Source organism: Poecilia reticulata, linkage group LG7 (genome assembly GCF_000633615.1).
Source record: "Poecilia reticulata strain Guanapo linkage group LG7, Guppy_female_1.0+MT, whole genome shotgun sequence".
Taxonomy (NCBI): Eukaryota; Metazoa; Chordata; class Actinopteri; order Cyprinodontiformes; family Poeciliidae; genus Poecilia; species Poecilia reticulata.
This window is the reverse complement of record NC_024337.1, coordinates 27342674-27361911: the sequence shown is the minus strand read 5'-3', so window position 1 is coordinate 27361911 and position 19238 is coordinate 27342674. Positions and strand designations below refer to the sequence as shown.

Sequence of the window (19238 nt, the reverse complement as noted above, 5' to 3'; positions counted from 1 at the left end):
TATATATACATACATATTTAAATATATGTGTATAACAAAATATAATAGAAATATTGCAGAAATAATATGACAGGATAATTTCGTAAAATGTTTTTTCCACAATGGAATAATTCAAAACAAAACAAACAAAAAACAACAGTTGCTTTTTTCCAATTGTGGAGGCAGTGCAGGTGCACAGTACTTTTTCAAATTACCGAAACACTTCCATCAAGACGGGTTCCAGGTGTTAAAACTGATTAGAAACAGATCAGTGTCTTTGAGCTTTCTACTACACCTCCTCCTCTAACAGTGAGAGACCTTACAACCTCTTGCTGTTACTCTCATGAACTCTAAATGACGCAGCGTTCAAATGCAGTTCTTATTCTCTTCTAGAAAAACACCATTGTGAAGCCGACCATATCTTTTTACCTCAATTAGGTTAAATAAATAAAACTCTGCTGTTCTATGTTTTATGTTCAAATTAAAAATTCATACCCAATCAACAAAACTTTGTGGTGATAAATTCTGTCTTTACATATAACTACAACTACATACATCTTGTTATTGGTGTATTCTTTCAACATACAAACTTGCATTCCTTGTTGTCTCACAGAGCCAGGCGGAGGCCCATTACAAGGGGAACCGCCATGCCAGGAGAGTCAAAGGCATTGAAACATCCAAGAGTCGCCCCCAGGAGGGGGACAAGCCTCACGCCCTGACCCAGACCTCATCCCCGTCTCCACCTGGAGCCCCTGGCATTTCCCAGGATTGTGATCCTGGGAAAGCAGGTGAGAGAGCCGACGATGTTACGAGACGTGTGTGATCCTCTAATTGCAAACATAATCAACTTGTTCCACACAGGAATGTTCGGGGATTATTGTTTACGTTATACATGATGGGAAATATGCTGGAATAACAAAGTATTTTAATCACAGTGGCTCTGCAGTAACTTGCTCTGAGAAAAAAAGAAAAAAAAAGTTCTTTGTGCGGTTGCATTTGGCTGCAGAAACTCCACCTCACGAAGCCTGCTAACAGATTGTTATACAGTAAGATATTTTTCTGATTCACAGCTAAGCCCAGTTTCAGTAAATCACACTGAGCGTGAGAGTCAAGCCAACAAATGATTATAAATATACAGCTGCCTGGATTCACACCACTAGGATATTTGTCTTACCTTTTGTCACATTCCAACCACAGACGTCAATGTATTTAATTGGCTCTCCATGCACAAGGTAGTTTTATAACTTTGTAGTGGTAGGAAACTGATACATGGCTTTCAATTATTGTTTTACAAAAAAATGCACATATATAAAAAGCATTTGTGATCACACCTTTTACTCTCATACCCCCTGAATTAAATCCAGTTCAACCAATTGCCTGTAATCATCGAATTAGTGAACAGAGTCCAACTGAGTGGGCGTTTATTTCCACAACACAAACTTTATTCATGTTTACAGACACTCTGCATTCAGTCAGACTGAGTTGAGGCTCAGAACGGCAGTAATTTCAGACCTAGTGGATAAACCCCAGTTATGACTCCAGTGAAAGATTAACATCAATGTGTAAGACACATGGCATCGTTTTCCTTCTACTGCAAAATGACGCAGTACTTTTACATAATATCCCAATAAAATACATTGAAGTTGTTAGATATTACATGACAATATGTGGAAAGGTCAAATGGGGGAGTGATATGTTTTTCACGGTGGTGTACCACTCCTGAATGACCTTCCTGAAGGTGCTATGCAATTTGTAGCTGAATCAGAATAGAACATGGCTTATTAGTTTAAACATGGTGGTAATAGGTGCTAATGCTGATTGATTATAAATAAAGATGAGACCACAATATTAAACATGGACGGCACAGAGTCATAAAGGACGGTGACAGCAGCTGATCTGACTTTAATGAGACTTTATTTACTTTTGGCCAGATGATTAATGGTTAGGAGGGACAGTGCGTGCTCATTTCTTAGCAGAACATTTCTAGCTTTACTCCTGCTGTCTTAGTCTTAGCTTTCCTTCCCTTATTATTTCAAGCGATAATTCGCAGTACTGTCTGCATTTAGCCCGTCTTCTTTTGTGCTGTCAAGCTTTCCGTTCTGTCTGTGTCGCAGACAGTTTGGATCAAACACCAGGCGTTGAATAGACCTGCCACGTTTCACTGACATTCACAAAGGTTTCTGTAGCTGACTGTTTACAAGACATTTTCAGGGTACCGATGTGGGACCTCAGTGCAAACATTCAAATGAAAAAAAAAAGAAAGAAAAGAAACTCCTGTTTGATAAAGACCACCAGAGCAAACATCTTAGCATTTCCCTGCCTTTGCCTTGGTACATTTTTTTTTGTAGCTGGTCCCAGAAAAATTGTAGCTCTTGTTCTTTTTAGTCTTTTTCCCCCTCGGGGACTAATGGGCTCAACCCCCTAAATCAGTCCCCATTACTGAGATTTTCTGAGACAAAAACCAACTGAACGAGAGGCCTGCCATGATGGAGATCCGAAAGTAGAAACATGTGAAAGAATGCCTTTTTCCATCCAAGCCTTTTTCTCGTGACCCTGGAACCTTGCCTCTTCCTGATTTTGCAGCATGCATGCTGGGTTGTGCGTGTGTGTGTGTGCGCGTGTGTGTGCGTGTGTGTGTGTGTCTTCAGATTGATCTTCAGTTCAGTGGTGGCTAGACAGATCTCTGGGAGCATGCAGCTGTGCACTTCCTCAACTGGGAAAGCATTGTCTGGGGACAGACACTGTGATGTGGGACATGGAGCCCGCTCTGGGACAGACACAGGAGGTTATAGCCATAAAGTTGTGTAAACATAAATAAACAATACGGTCAAGCAAAACTATTCAGATGGAAGAGTGAAGTTCCCACAAAGGCTTAACTGCCTTTGTTTTTGACCCTGAATGTTTTTTGTTTTTTTTTGCTGTAGAAGATCTTTTTGCTTATATCTGTTTGACTTTAGAGAGAAACAGATGTAAAGCAGTAGCGGCCTGGGCTACCATGTCTACACCAACCTTCGTTTTGTGCGCGCCATCGTTTTTCATTAATACATCAAACGCAGTCAGAAGTGACGACCGCGAACATGACATTTGGGGTCCTTGCTGAGGGCTGAAGCTGCGAGTGGTTATGATCTGAATGCTGTCGCCCGCTCAACAGTACAGTTCACAGAGGGAGTTTTACATCCCTCAGAGGCTTTGTGGTTGTTGTTGTCCCTAAAGAGGAGGCCCTTGGCTTTGAGGGGTTTGGACATGGTGAGAAGAGGTTTTGGCGAGGCCTGCAGTAGAGAGCATGGCAGCTGCTACACTACTGGAGAGAAACTCTGCTCTGCCGGCCGCCCCCTTCCTCCTTCGCCTTTCCTCTTTATCATTCTACAGTCTGACACTCCTACTTTAATGACGGACCACAGTAAAACCACCCTCATATTACAGCACACAAACACTCACACACACCCAAGGTCAGTTAAACAGATGACTTTTATGTGATGGCTTGGGTTTCACAGCGGGGACCTGACAGTAGAATTGGGTTACGCAGAGCTGATAGTCTTTCATGCTCCGTTTGTTGAGCCAAAGTCCGTTTATGCATGTTTCGTTTCAGCAGGAGTTTCTTGGGTCAGATCTGTCTGAAACAGTTGCACCTAATAAAACAAGATGCACGTTAGTTGCTAGCTGGAATGTCTCGTTGCATGACTCAGAGTTCAAATTAAGAGCAAACTGGGAAAATGCACCCTGATGCATTATGGATGCAAGTGTAGCATTGGGTTCCGTTCATCTTTAATAATTAATAATGGTTGCAGAATCCACAGTCACCTGCCAGACAGGTTTATTTGCACTGCATGTGTATTAATAGATCCTGCAATCTTTCTCATTTTCTTCATGATGCAATCCTAAACTTTAATGCATTTATTTGAGGTTTTATTAAACAAGCCAGTACAAAGCAGTGCATAGTTGGTTAGGGGAAAGGAAAGTAAAATACTGTTTTGTTCATTTAAATTTAAAAAAATCTGAAAAGTGTACGATGCATTTATATTTACACCCCACTAACTGTAACACTGATGTTCGCTTCAGCTGCGACTCTAAACATGGATTTCAATAAAGAGGAATGGCCTTTGACTGGACCATTCTTACACATAAATGTACTTTGATCTGAACCATCCAACTATTAGACTGGCTTTATGTTTATGATGACTAGTTTGCTGGAAGTTTCAAGCGTTTTGCAGCTTTTATCATGTTCGCTGCCAATAACTCTATGTACTGACCGGCAGGTAATGTTTTGCATGCAGGCCAGAAAGTTTAAATTTGCTCATTTGACCTGCATGATTCTTACAACACTAACTTTCAAGATGGCGACGTGCAGTCAGCTGCACAGCATTTAGATCGACATCTAAAAGCTCAATTCTGATGTAATTTAACCAGAAGTCGTTCTTTTACGCTTACATATTTTGCAGCCGGCATGGCTTGTGAAAAACTGCGAACAACTTCTCATTGCTTTCTTCTCGCCACCCTATAAATGTCAGCGAGAGCTGTCCTGTCGACAAAGTCTTCGATCTTGGCTCGCGGTCTCTGTAGCTTCTTTAGCTTTAACGTGAGTCTCTTGGCTGCTTATTTTTGATTAATGCTCTGCTTGCCTGGTCTCAGTTTCTGTTGACGGATCATGACTTTCGAGGTTTGGTGTTGTGTTATAAAGATGGAGCGAGCAGCGCTCTGTGACAGTTTGGGTTGATGTTCGTAACCAAATCCTGCTCTGAATGTTTCCAAATCCAACAGTTGATTGTGTACTGATGTTCTCTAACAAACATTTGAGGCCTTCAAGTAACAGCTACATTTATGAGATACAATCACAGAAAGGTTGATTCCATACACTAGTTTGGTTACTTAGTTCAACCAACCGCACAGTATTTAATTTATCACAGAAGAAATCCTAATATTTTTAACAAATAAGAATTATTTCAAGGGACAACTTTGCTGCCATCCTCTTTATATTCTCTCCGTATTTTCTGACATAAGGCGATGCAATATGTTCACTCTCATTAATTATGCATTACTACTTTATGTCTCCTCTTTCCACAGGATTTATTGCCACACAATCTCTTTTAACACTTGCAAAATATACATCAATAAAAAATAAATCATCAGCCCCAATATTATTTGCAATCGCACATTTTATTTCCTCAACATTTGTTGTAGCTCAGAACAGATTTTAATGCGTTCTCTGTATGCAACCTTCGTCTGTTGACAACAAATTGTTGTGTGGAATTTGTTTGCATTCGATGAGATGCTTTGGTCAACAAATCCTTTTCCTCCTGGGCCCATCCAATAGGTTGCTTTAATTTCCCAAAGTGGATTAAGGCCAGCACAGACTCACCAGGGTAAGTGTAAAGCATCTGGATTGAGTTATCTCCCCCCTCCTGACCTCTCCACCAATAATAGGAACTTCCTTTGCTTGGCCATGAGGGAGCTGCTTTGTAAATGATTAAGTAGACTTACAGAACATCCAGAGTTGTAGGAGAGTCAGATAACTCTGGCACAAAGGTTGTGCGAAAGAAAAAAAAAGAAAAACATTCATTTTCTTTTTGAGTCTGCGGGTTAATATTAATAAATCAAACAAAGCGGTTTAACTTCACATGATATATGATCATTTTATATATCTAATTTCATGAAAATTGTTCTTTGATTGCTTTACCTGTTGCAGAATGATTTGTTTTCCCTCAGTGTTGAAAAGCTTGAAAATGAAATTGTTTTATCGTAAATACTAATACAGGCCCTGTTGGGTGTATGTAATTAGTGCACGAGGAGAAACAGAGAGATGTCTGTCTGCAATCTCAGACTGGGATTCTAAAATTATTCCTAACTACTTGGCAACACACTCATGTTTTTTCCTGACTGATTTTGAACCAAAACATATGCTGTGCAGGGCTTGCATGTTCTCTAAAACAACTAATAATTCTGAATTTCTTAATGAACTTCTCAATGTCGCATAAGAAGCCAAAGCAGAAAATAGATATATATATATTTTTTCTTTTTTTTATTCCTTTTGAATGCACATATGTTGAACAAATGTTCATTGTAGCGCTGCAACTGGAAACCAGTATGGAACAAAGGAATTTTGATTTTGGGAAGAAGTGGACAGGAACAAACTTACAAGAGCTTGACCGAAGACGGCTGAAAGGGGAACACTAACCAAAAGGCACCAATTACAACATAATCACATAAGCCTACAGACGAAATAAACATATCAGCTATCATTGTGGTATTTCTATCACAAAAGGCAATGCTGTATGAGAACACACAGATGTGAATTAGGCATTTAAAGCAAACAATGCCAGAAATGCTGTACAACACTCCTTTAGTTTTACATGCAAGAGAGGCTTTCTGGTGCCGATCATCAGATTGGTTTCTGTAGAGTTTGGGTACAGGCCACACAGTCTCTGCTTTTGAGAGCGTATAAATACCCCACCCAAATGCAGGGGGAGGATATTTTTTTCAGCACTCTCTATTTAGTGAATACCGATGGTCTTGATTGAGGGTGTAGCTGACCAGAAACACATGTGGAAATGTATACAGCTATTCTGCTTACTGGTGTCCCTGGTAAAAATGCCTTCAAATACATTAACCTGCTTTTGCAGCCCTTTAATCTGACATTTATGCTTTTAGTAAAACCCTTAATTTAAGTGCTTTTATTCAACGAGGGAAAAGGATTTAATCTTAAGAAATCATCGTTGTATAATATCACCAGTGTCACAGTCACTGGCACCTGGTTGGAGCTGACAGTCAGAAGGACATATGACCATTCATCTTTGCTTTTTCTCAAGAGTTCTTGACCTTTGTTGTTTTCTCTTTTCTTCAGCTCACCCCACAGGTTTTCCTGGATTTTAGATCTGGTAGAAGGTGTAGTTTGTGTCAGGTGAAGTATTTCTAAGTTGATTTGACCAGATGTTTTGGATCATCGTACCAATAAAGACCACGGTGGTGACCCATTTTCAATTTTCCATGGTCTAGGTTATGTCATACAACAAGGGACACAGGAATTAGAAGTTCCTGGACAGTCTTTTAAAAAATACAGACAGCCCAGATAATGACATTGTTGCTGTTTAAAGCTTCTAATTAATTCTCAACATTTAGGTTAAATGCCAGAAGATGTAGGTTTTATTTTTCTATTTTCTTTCTTTTCCTGTTTTATTAACTTGGAAATAAATAAGAATATTCAAATATAATTGAGCATGCTCAAATTAAATTCTAAATTTTCAGTATAAGAGCATGAATCCAATGCAGGATTTTATTTTAAGGATTTTTATGCATCATGACTAAGAGTAGGGGGACACTGTATATGGTAACTGATTAAAAACGAGACAGAAGTATAGATTCACACAGGCAGAGGCAGTTTTTATGGGGGACAATATGCCCCAGGATGTCCAGTAAATAAGGGGGCTGCACAAATGCTCATAATACAATGTTGCCTCTTAATTAGGCCTTGAACAACTTTCCTGTTCCTTGTTTGTATAGCCTTGAAATGTTTTGCATTCCATAAGGACTGTAGGAAAATAAGTATGACTGGAGAAAAGAGATAAAGTTTCCAACTCAGCACTAAATTAAAGGGCCTTTCTATTATTTTTAGCTCAAAATCTAAAATGTTTTTGACTGATTAAACCCAAACTAGAAAATGCTGCTCTCACAACAGATTAATTAAAAAGGAATCTGAGATTTATGAAGCCTTTCTATTACTAGTGAACATGCAAAAACTTTAATTTTGTATTATTTTAGAGTTCAGTCCCCCTCCCCTATATACTGACAGGAGTCCACAAACTTCAACATACAGACTGGTCAAAAGCCTGGACGGTGCATAAGGAAGTTGTTGCTCAGGGCACCGTTCCTGCAGGAACCACCACTGCACACATAGGCAAAGATAAAGAATGAAATAAAATGACATCAGGCTTATAAAGCGCTTTATTAGGACCCTCAAAAGAAAATGAGATCAGTCATTCCCATTCATGATGACCAGCTACTGGATTGTATCCCCAGCTGCCCTGCGACAGTCTGACAGGAGCTGGGCTGCTATACTGGCGCCACTGTTTAATAAAACGCTTCTGGAATTTGTGAACTTGAATCATCACTGTTTTAACCAAATTAAAAAAATAATAATAATAACAGGTGTTTTGGCAGAAGCAGAAACATACTGTGATCTGTGCTTCCTATTTGTCTCTTTGGTAAATGTTAACACAGCCAGACCACATCAAGGCACGATGAAGCCCTCAGACATGTTGGACGCACACATTCCTCCCTTTACACACAGCAGTCTGGTATTTCCTTCACTGTATAATTTTAATTAAAAGGCCTTTTTCAAATCCATTATAAATTACAGCATAGTAAATAAAAAAACAGGTTGCAAAAAGCTTTTTGTTGGTTTGTTTGATCTACGGAGCGAATCACAACTGCCATATTCAACAGGGAGTGGTTGACGGTGTGGTTACATTTAATAAAATTATATTTCAAGGGGAACATAACTTTAGTTAACTGTTTCAGCTACTCTGTTGGCTCTATAAAATCGGGTAATTGACACGTTGTTTTCTCATTTTCCCTTTCATTTCCCCAGATGATACACGACCTCTGTCGCAGTTAAGCGAGCCCCTTCTGGCTTCAGGGCCCCTTCCCTCACTACCCAATCCCCCCACCCCGCCCATGGATTCCCCAATGACGTCAGTGTGCCCACTTCTTCCAACTCAGACTCCCCCCCTGATCCCCCCGACCAGCTCCTCCCCCGGCTGCGGCAGTGCCAGCTCAGACCAGCCCGGGTCTGGACCGCCAGCTTCAGGAGTGTCAGCCGCCCCGGCTTCCAGCAGCCCGTCCAACCCGGAGACGGAGGAAGACAAGGCCAAAAAGCTGCTGTACTGCTCACTGTGCAAGGTGGCTGTCAACTCACTCTCACAGCTGGAAGCCCACAACAAAGGTGGGTACCAGCTGAATTCTGAACAAAACGAAAACCCCAAAACATGCTTAATCTGTGCAGACAGAGAGCAGTTCAGGTGAAAGTTTATAGAAATTCAAATGTTGCAACTTCGGAAGTTTGAGTCTCTTGAATTCTTCTAAAATACTTGTTTCTTTGTTTTCTTAACATATAGAATTAATCAAGAAATGCAAATATGTTCACAGGCAATTTTATGATTTTCTTAACTTTGAAATTTGCACATGGGAACCTACAAGCAGTTATAAATCAGAGATGCAGCATTCAAAATATTTGTTGTAGCCTTTTTGCCATTGAATCTTTATATAGTCCACCCTGTAAACTGCTGGTGTTAGAGAGAATCCCGATGAGGGTTTTGCTAGCACTGCAAAGCCTTTAGCTTTTCATAGGATTCTTTAAGTGGCTAGCATTACTTACACCACAATCTATATCTGTAGAGAACATGTGGCTCCTAACTTAACTCAAAAATTCCCAAAAACTTGCTTTCAAATCTCGCATGTTTTGACGATAAAACATTTAATAAATGCTTTGCTGTCATACTTCTAGACTTCCTGTTACCTTCTGAAAACCTGCGCTCTCTTGCAGACTGAATGACCTGCTAACATTATGGAAAGTAAAGGTTTCATCAAAACAGCTTCCAGATACCCGCATGCCGTTTAACTTAATTTTTAAACACTTCACTAATGCTGCAAATCAGTTGCCCAGGTTTTGTTCCTTCAGTTCTAACGTCAAAACTCAGGAGCGTTTTCATTGTTTCTGTGATCTGTTAGCACCTTTTCATGATGTGTTAACTGATTTGGGAAATAGTTGGATTTTTAAGTTTCTATCCGTCCACTCACCAATTAGAGTTGAATAGGCTAAAAATCAATCCGTTCCTATCAACTGCTGATTTCTATGTGGATCTTAAAGCTTTAAATGAAGTGTTGAACGTGACACAACAGAGGACACTAAGAACTGCACTGATCAGCAGATAAATGATCTGTTTGACACTGACATTCCTGGCCCATGTAACTGAGAACTTCTTTCTGGGTTTCAAGAGTCGTGTCAAAGTGTCTAACCTTGTGTTGACACTCAACAGTAAGCTCACTTTCTTCTCTCACATAGGCCTGTAATGTTTGACACAACCCCAAATCCACTGAATCAAGATCAGTTCTGCCATTTCCACCTAGGTGTATCATCTATACTCTCTGAAAGTCCTCCGTCTAAACGTTTTCATGATGATGGCTGGGTTGTGTAACCGCTGCCAGAGGGATGTAAATAGGAATACACATTAGCACTGGACACATTGTACCAGACAGCTCTGAAACACGACACATTCTCACTGTTACAATTATCCCTGAGATGCCAGTTGCTCACTTTAATCCTTCCAGACCGACTTACAGTAAGTCTGCATGCAAGACGACTGTTTAAAAGTTTACAAAGTTTGTGCAAAAGCATTAATTCCTAATAAATTTCAATGGGCTATATTGGGATTGGATTTGATAGACAAACATGTACTGCACTATTGCTGATGGAAGGAAATGATACTTTGTGGTGTGCATTTGTATTCAGCCCCACTTACTCTGATTACTCTTCTCAGTATGTGTGTGTATGGGGGCCAAAGAAGGCCAGGGGTGAAAATACACACCACACTCTTGAGATTTTTGTTTGAAAAACCACATTGTTCTCACTTCACACTTAGATAATTGCAACATTACCATGTACAAAAAAAGTCAAAGCTGCCATAAATGCTCAGCACTGAATGGCAGCAAGAGACACAGTACCATAACAAATTGGCAAATTATTGATTAAACTACATCCTGTTCATCCTGGGGGATTAGACCCAGCTTTCTCAGCCAATAAGGCCATTTTAATGTGGGATAAGCAATAGCAAGGCGGTCACTACCACCATTATAGCACAATTTTCCTCGATTTTATTTTTCACCCTATTTTGATTGACTCCTTTTTCATTTATCTACAGACCAATTTGTGTTGCATATCTCCACTAGGGCCAGCGAATAGCAGTGTTTCTCATCAAAATGCAGATGCATGTTTAAAGTGAAAGAACACACAGTACTTTAATTTATTAACTCCTAATCACAGTGCTCGGTCTCAGCCTGCTGGGTATTTCTAGAGTTCAGGGCCTGGAAAACTAAAAGTTAAACCAGCTGAAAGTTGGCGGAAGACAATATGGAAACAATTACCCTCACTCATTCTTAAAATAAAAAACGCGTACATTTTCACAGTTTAAAAATAAAACATGTGTCATGCAGAGACAGATGCTTGAACCAAGTGCGTGGCAGATGGACTAAGTGCCAAACACGCAAAAATGGGAAAAAAAGGAAAATAATTACAGAGCGATTTCATTTGAATATTTTGTTTCCATTCCAAACATTTCCTGTTTTTGATTCTTGGAGTGAAAGCCGTCCACACTTGTGTTTATGAAGTGAGTCAAGCTTACAAAGACAAACGGATCTCCAGGGCCATCCTCAGTGCTCAGACCAAAATAAAACAGAGAGCACATTTTTGGCTTCGAGTAAAACTTATCAGTGGAGTTGCTTCCCTGCAGCGACGCCTCCACGTTCTCCACACTCTCATAGTTTCTCCTTCCTCTGGGTGACCTTTGCTTTGTTCAAAGGGATTTAAAAATTTGACTGAAATTCAATTCAAACTGTGTGAAAGTTAGAGCTGATGAGGGTTGAGTGGTTTTCTTTCAGTTCTGGGGAGTGTAGTATTATTTCTATTTTTAATTCAATTTTTTTTCTTGTTTTTAATGTCTAATTCAAAATGTCTTCTGTATTTTTGATGCAAGTTAGTGATTCACTTAACAGTAAAAGCTTATAGAATCAAGCACTTTCATGACTAAAATATTTAAGAAAATGTTTTAGAAAGATGGCCATTTTTTAACTTCCCTAGTATCTTTTCTGCTTTTTGTTGTTTTTTGTTGTGGAATTTTTTTTTTCTCAAAGCTCAAATGGTACGTAATGTACTGTGGTTCCCAATGTTTAATTTTTCAATTTTTTAATAAGTTACTAAAGTATCAACATAACATATTTTTATCTGATGTCTCACACTTGACTATTTCACAGCTGTCTTCTTACTGCCACCTTGTGGACAAAAGCTTTATCAAACTGAAGAGTTCTGATTTCTGTTCCACTTTAGTGGTTATTGATTTACGGATGAAGCCACACAGTGCTTCACATTCTTGTCAAGTTTAATTGTTTTTCTTCTATTTCATTGTTTCTGCATCTGTAATTTCAGCCGAACAGTTTTCATTTATTTCATAGAGGAAGCAGACGATATCTAGTCCATCCATCCATACATACATTTTCTTTTACACCCTTGTCCCTATTGGGGTCAGGAGGGTTGCTGGTGCCTATCTCCAGCTAACGTTCCGGGCGAGAGGCGGGGTCACCCTGGACAGGTCGCCAGTCTGTCGCAGACGATATCTAGTCATTTTTTTACAGAAGGTTTTTTTTTCTTTCCTTTTTGTTTGTTCGCATGTGTGCGTGTGTGTGTGGGTGCGTGTGTGGGGGTGTGTGTGCGTGTGTGTGTTTATCTGTCTGCAGGCACTAAACACAAAACCATACTGGAGGCACGAAGCGGGCTTGGTCCTATTAAGGCGTACCCTCGCCTGGGTCCAAAGCCCATTGGAGAGCAGGGAGGGGGGCCAGTGGACCCCAACACTCAGGAACGAACCTTCCACTGTGAGATTTGCAACGTGCGGGTGAACTCTGAACTGCAACTCAAACAGGTCGGTGGAAGATTTTTTTTATCATCCTTCCCTTTGCGTTTGAGAAGCGTGTATTATATTGTTTTCCATAAACTGAATCTAAAAAAACATACATTTCCTGAATTTAAATTTGGACTTCACAACATTTGAAAATCTTGTGGTAGTCAGTGAAGTAAATTTTTTTTAAACACAACTTATAGTGGTGAATGAAATGTTTTTGAATCAGTGCATAATCAAGAAAAGTATCCAAACCACAAACTTGTTCTCCTTTGTTTTTAGCACATATCAAGCCGGCGGCACCGGGACGGCATGGCAGGAAAGCCTAACCCCCTCCTCAGCCGACATAAGAAGCACAGGGGGGCGGATCTGACGGTAACGACTTGAGTTTCATCACATTTCATCAAACAAACATTGATTCTAAAAATTGATAGTTTCATTTTTTGAAGGAAGATCTTGAAGCTATTGATAATACTAAGTCATATTGTATTATGAAGGAACTGTGACCCATATTGCAAGGAGTTTGCTGAAAGCCGAGAGCAGATAGTTGGGTTTAAACTGATGTTATGAATTTAATATAACTTGAACTGAAAGCAATTATTTTTGTGAGACACATCAGTATTCGACATGCCTTCTCTCATGAGACAATTGACTCTTGCCATTTTCTGAGATGAACATGTTCGCTATGCGCTCTATTCCCAACGACATGCTTCAAGACTGTAACACAAATAACCGAACCATAAATACTGTAGTCTGCTGGAAAACCCAAACATTTACTCCACAGTTTCAGAGTCTCTGCAATTAACTCTCTGATCAACTGGCGTCTTCAGTCAGACAATCTGTAGCCAGTGAGAAGAATGGGGGAAGGAGCTGAATCTGAATAAGCCTTCAAAGCATCGCACTGCTCCTTTAGTTCTCTCACCCACCATATTTGAGATAGAGTGGGGAAAAAACTGCTCAGCCCATTTTTTACTAAACCTGTGCCAAATTAAATGTTGTGGATGTGTCGACATTTAATATCTGCATAACAGGGATGGACATTTATTTGTTTTGTTTAAAAAAAGGAAGAGAAACAAAATATAGTTGTGATAAAAAAATTTACTTACTGTGCGAAAGATAAATTCTCTAGATGTTGCCTGTAAAACCCCAAAACTGAAAATATACTTTGGATCTTTACTTTTCACATGGTAAGTCAAATGAGGTGAAGTATTACTGACAGTAAATTCATAGATCTTAAAAAACTAGATTCCTACAAGGTGCTGAAGAACATCTGATTATTGATAACGTACTGATGCTTTTGAACTGATCACATTGTTCCTGTCCTACTTGCCTCTCCCCGCTCTGGTTTCTGTTTTCAGTCTTCTTTGACCTTCTCCAAGGATCTCACCAAAGCTTTGGGTGCGGGGCTGTTGCCCAACCCGTTGGCCGTCGCCGCAGCCATGGCCGCGGCTGCATCCTCGAACCCGCTGGCTCTCCGCGCAGCTGCCCCTGGCCCTCACCCCCACCACCACCACCACCACCACCTCTTGCAAGGCCCACCTCTCAGCCACGCCATCTTGAGACCCGCCCCTGGGCCCATCCGCACCACCCATGGGCCGATCCTCTTCTCTCCTTACTGACACATCGTCCTGTGACTTCATCCCGTCAGAAACATCCACTCCAAAAGCACACTGTGAAGATAGAAAAAAAAAAAAAAGATCAACAAACAGCAATTGTTAAGGGGGGAAACATCCAGTAGTTTAAATGTCTGATAGAATAGCAAGGGAAAGGAACAGTGGGAAGGAGTACAAGTATTATGTGTCTCTTTTTCCCTTTACCTAAAACTCTCCGCTCACTCGCCTTCTTTTTCAAAGGACTTCTGATGGCTCTGTAGAAAAGATGAGTGAAGGAGAGGATTCATTATGCATCGTACTCTCTTGTACATTTCCCATTTCCCCTAGTCCTTCCCTTGCACTGTGGCCAAAACGAGGCCACCTCAATATAGAAAAAAAAACAAAGCAAAACAAAAAACTGCGCAAATCTTTCTAGAAATGTCAAACCATGCATAGTGTTATCATTACTATTCTGGCGCAGGGGTTGTTTCTCCCTGTTGTTACGGCTCGACTTCTTCTCGCCACCCTATGCACCTCCGGAACCAGGACAATAGTGTTGCGTCAGTAGGGTAGCTGCTTCCTTCGGTCTTCGCTGTATCCGCCGCGGCTCGCTGTGACGCTCTCCACAGTGCTGTGCGCTGTCCTTCTCTGCAGCCAGCAGTTCTTCCATTTGTGACACTAGGTCCTCACTAGATGCAACATGACTTTGTCTGACAGGCCGGCGGTACTCACAGCCGAACACATCAGACGGAGAAGGTTAGGAGAACAGAAGAGCGACTGTAGGGGATCGCAGCCTAACCGCCCCTTGTCATAGCCAGAGAAGGTGAGGTGAGAGGAGGGTCAGCGCGGGTCAGCGGATGGATTGACCACAGGAAGCATGCAGACGCACACACACAAACACACATATAGTCCAGAACAAATCTGTGTTTTAAAATAGGTCGCACCGACTAACACTGCTGCAGGGCATGTCTGCCAGCTTTCATAACGGTCAGAAAACGAAGAAGACGAAAGGGGAGGGCGGGAACAGCTGGAGTCAAGCTTGTGAACATGCCGCACTGCTGTTTTTAACACACGACAGGCCTGTACAGCTCATAATGTGTTCAAGGAAAGGATGTTCTATAGCGTTGTGGTTTATGGTCCTGAAAAGAGCACAGGTTATAGTTGGCGTTCTCTTTTCCGTTTACATCATCACCCACCGCGCTCTTTCCTCTCAGGCTGAATTACTGTGTAGGTGGTCAGGTATGACTTAAACCTGACCTCGTGTTCGGATCTATTTATGTTGTTCCTGCATGCGTCCTTACAATAAGGCTCTTCAGGGACAAACTTTAGCATCACTGGGTTGAACCCTTTCATTCCTGCGTAGTCCTCCTCCTCCTCCTCCTCACCTGGCTGATACCCAAAGGTTTGTTTGTTCGGGTCAATAAAAAAAAAAAAAAAAAAAAAGTGCGTCTATCGACAGACAATAAACTGAAAGGGAACCGGATGAAAAGCATGCTTTCTTAGTTTAAGATGATCTTGAGCTGGAGTCATACGAAACATTAAAGGTGCCCAGAAGCAGAAGCCCAGGCGTCCAGCTCGAGGCAACTATCGGTACTTCCTGTCTTACAAATGAAAGCCATGACACGCACCATGATTTGTTTTCTTTTACAAAGACTGGTGAGCACTTTGTTTTATCTCGGTTTGGACTGTTGCTATGTGTTTATACTGCACATGAAAAAATGAGCAAAATCGGGGTGGAAAAAAAAACAAAACAAAAAAACACATATAATATTTTTGTAGGTAGGAAACGTTTATCAATTCATCCATGAGAAGGAAGTGAATTAAAGGGGTTGGAATTATTTTGGTGGATATCATAAACGAGCCTGACACACTTGTGCGTTCCATTTGTTCTCGGAAGTTGGAAGATCTGACTTATAAGTCATCATTTTGAATTAGCAATAATTGTTAGATAGTATCTCATAATTATGACTGAACTATCTCATAATCACAGGACGACATTCATTTCTTCCCTCTCAGTGTTGGAATTGGGCTTCAACAGAAATGTCTGGAATGTCAGAATGTCCTCTTTAGTCCGATTTTGGAAAGTCGGTGTATTCATCCCATTAATCATAACTTGTGCAAATTGTTTATTTGCATTTCTGACAGTAATCTCATTTAACCGGTGGCACATAACACTGTAACAAACATCTTTTAGTGACTGAATGAAAAAAAATGTAAAAACAAATATATCACTATTGGCTTCCACTGGCAGCGCCACACACAGTAACTAGTGCCAAAACATTTGCAAATTTTCTGACTTGCGGCTTTGAAGCATTTTCTTCACACTTGGAGGTATGAAGAAATGTTGCATTATAAATATAAATATAAGGGGTCAATTCTCAACAACATAAAGTGATGACTTTCATCTGCGTCATTCAGCAGCAGCAGGTTATAGGTTGGATATGTCATATCCTGTCATATCCTCACATGGCTATGAAAATAGCTTATACAACTGCAACTCTTTGGCATAAATCAGAAATACTGCTGCAAGCCTCAAGTACCAGTATGAGTATCTCGATTTTAGTTGGATAAACTGGTTTTCCAACTTTTAGCAGTGTTATTCCCGACTCAGCTACGACGCTATTCCCAGATCAGAGCTCCGACTTCCGAGGCAACTGGAATAGAGAATTACAAATAGGATGAGGAGCCAGATAAAGCTAGCTTAGCAACAAGTGGCTCCTGCTCGACAGCGTGAAACTGAAACCCCGTTTTTTGAACAAGATGTACACTGTGCCCTATCATTGAGAAACAATGAGCTCTAATGTCTTACCTTTGTCTGAATATTGCAATGCAATGAGCAATTTATATCAAAGTGACTTGTTATCATTGTTACGTCAATGTCTGGAGTTGTTTAGAGTGGGAGCATGCCAGATCACAGACCTTTTCTTTTCCTTCCATAAGAATCTTGGACCCTCAATGGTACAAGGGAGGAGTAGCAAAAGACGGATGCATAGCTCAGCACAGAGACCGACCCTTCATATTAAAGGGCCTTTAAACTATGGGAATCTCTGTTTGGGGAACAGGGTACAACACCAGGTGTAAAAGGATTTCAGCTCGACGATCTGTTCAACAGGCTGTGTTTTTTTCTTTTTTTTTAATTTGGATTCCCTACATTGCATTTTTCTTTTCCAATGTTGTGAGTAGTGTACCCAAGTGAAAACGCAGAGGAATATTATTAATGCCATTACTTAAAGAAGAAGTTGTCTCAGTGTCAGCTTCCACCATTGTGCTCTTTTTGTTGTGGAAAGTAATCTTTGAGTTCATTTTGTGAGTGAGATGCTGTTCCAAGACTTGTGCTTGCCTTCCTGTTGGTGTGTGTACCATGTATATTCAAGTGTGTGATGGGATCTCCTCACTCCTCACCCTCCACCGGTAGCGTGCGGACGTGACCTGGAGCTAAAAAGTGCCCTGACTTTAGTGACGGAGACAAAGATCCTGTTTGATTTGAGGAGATTGATGAATCGGAAAAGGATTTTCATCATGGGAGCTGATCTTGTAACTGGGCTATTTCAAAGTGTTTGCATCCCTGTTAGGCCAGTCATTCTAGTAGCATGACTGAAATGTTCAAATTGTCCTAGATATGTTCTCAAAGTGGAAACAGCCATTAAAAATCATCCTCATTTTTCACATTCGGGGAAATAAATAGCCGATTCCCATTTTCTGGACTTCATGTTAGCTGTGTTTAGGCTCCTAGCCTTAGCCTTATTCTGCCCTCAGTCTCTCTCCGAGCAGAACCAGAGAACGAGAGAGCCCGAGAGGCTTTGGTGTAATTTTGTCTTGCCAATAAAATTATTTTTGAACTTCATTATCAGAGGGACAAAGAGTTTGTATGGCAAACTGTAGCAATACCTGACTCATTCTGGCTACTCTTGTTTATTGCAATAAGAAAATGAAACAATAAATGTGTATGTGACTAAAACATAAATGTAATTTAAATAATAATAATTAAAAAAAACTTTATGGAAAATATTGATATCAAGCAAAACTATTGTGGAAAAAAGTAAATGTCAATAAATCATGAAATGATACTGTCTGCAGAATCTTTATGAATCACTCACTGTTGTCTTATCCCCTTATTTGTTTATTTAGCTCTTCAAAAATAACAAACACATTCATCAAATGACATGCTAGCTTTGACATATGGGGAATTAGCCTATTTTTAGACACATCTATGCTTCATTAGTTTGCTGGTAACATATATTTTTAAGATTCAATCCTCTGTTCAACTAAAGGTTCAACCATGCATTTTTGAACAGATGGACCTTTTTTTCATGGGCCAGGTTGCTATGAAAACATTTGGTCTAATTTTCAGCATTTCAACAGATCATTTTCAGGCAGACATCATGAACCATTTTGCCACACCGTTTCGAATGGTGGGGCAAAATCACCATATCATTCCCATCATTTCAGGCAGTTCCATAAAGGAGAAAAGAATATCTTGGGAGTGGATGGATTTCAACCAAAAGGAGAAATTCATGCAGGAATACACACAAATGTGTTGAAGATGATCAATATCACCGTCGCTGTTTTCTTAAACTTTACCATCCACAACAATATCCTCTATGAATTTGGGGTCGTTGATGTAAAACTCTTTCCAACAATGAGTCAGATGAGAATCTTGTCCAACGCACTCCAAATGCAACTGGAAAACTTAAAAAATGATGTTGAAATTTAGTAAAAAGCTGCTTGTCTGTTTTAATATTTACTAATAAACAGCTGATCAACTTTGATAATGTGTATCTTGTGATGTCAACAAACAAATAGAAATAAAATAGAATCAATATTATTGATTCTACAATATTGCAGTTTTACAAGACAAAAAAAACTTGTATTTTGTGAAATCCTGGCCTAAAAATTGTGCTACCCAGAGGTCAGTGGTCTTTTAGTTTAAGACTAATTTACTGGGCCATATCTTTAAATTGTGTTTCTTAAGCAACCATACAGACTTATACAACCAATCAGATTTATT

General features: G+C 40.1%; 1 protein-coding gene across 3 annotated transcripts in view; it reads left to right on the top strand.

Moving 5' to 3' along the window:
• znf385a (zinc finger protein 385A) overlaps nt 1-18297 on the top strand; it is an 84331-nt gene extending 66034 nt beyond the window's left edge. For all 3 annotated transcript variants that reach the window (XM_008413642.2, XM_008413643.2, XM_008413644.2), the window contains 5 exons: nt 593-767; nt 8561-8914; nt 12478-12662; nt 12921-13013; nt 13997-18297. In XM_008413642.2, the coding sequence (XP_008411864.1) occupies nt 593-767; nt 8561-8914; nt 12478-12662; nt 12921-13013; nt 13997-14257 (1068 nt within the window). In that variant the 3' untranslated portion in view covers nt 14258-18297. The remainder of the gene's footprint in view (nt 1-592; nt 768-8560; nt 8915-12477; nt 12663-12920; nt 13014-13996) is intronic.
• Nucleotides 18298-19238: the final 941 nt, after the last annotated feature.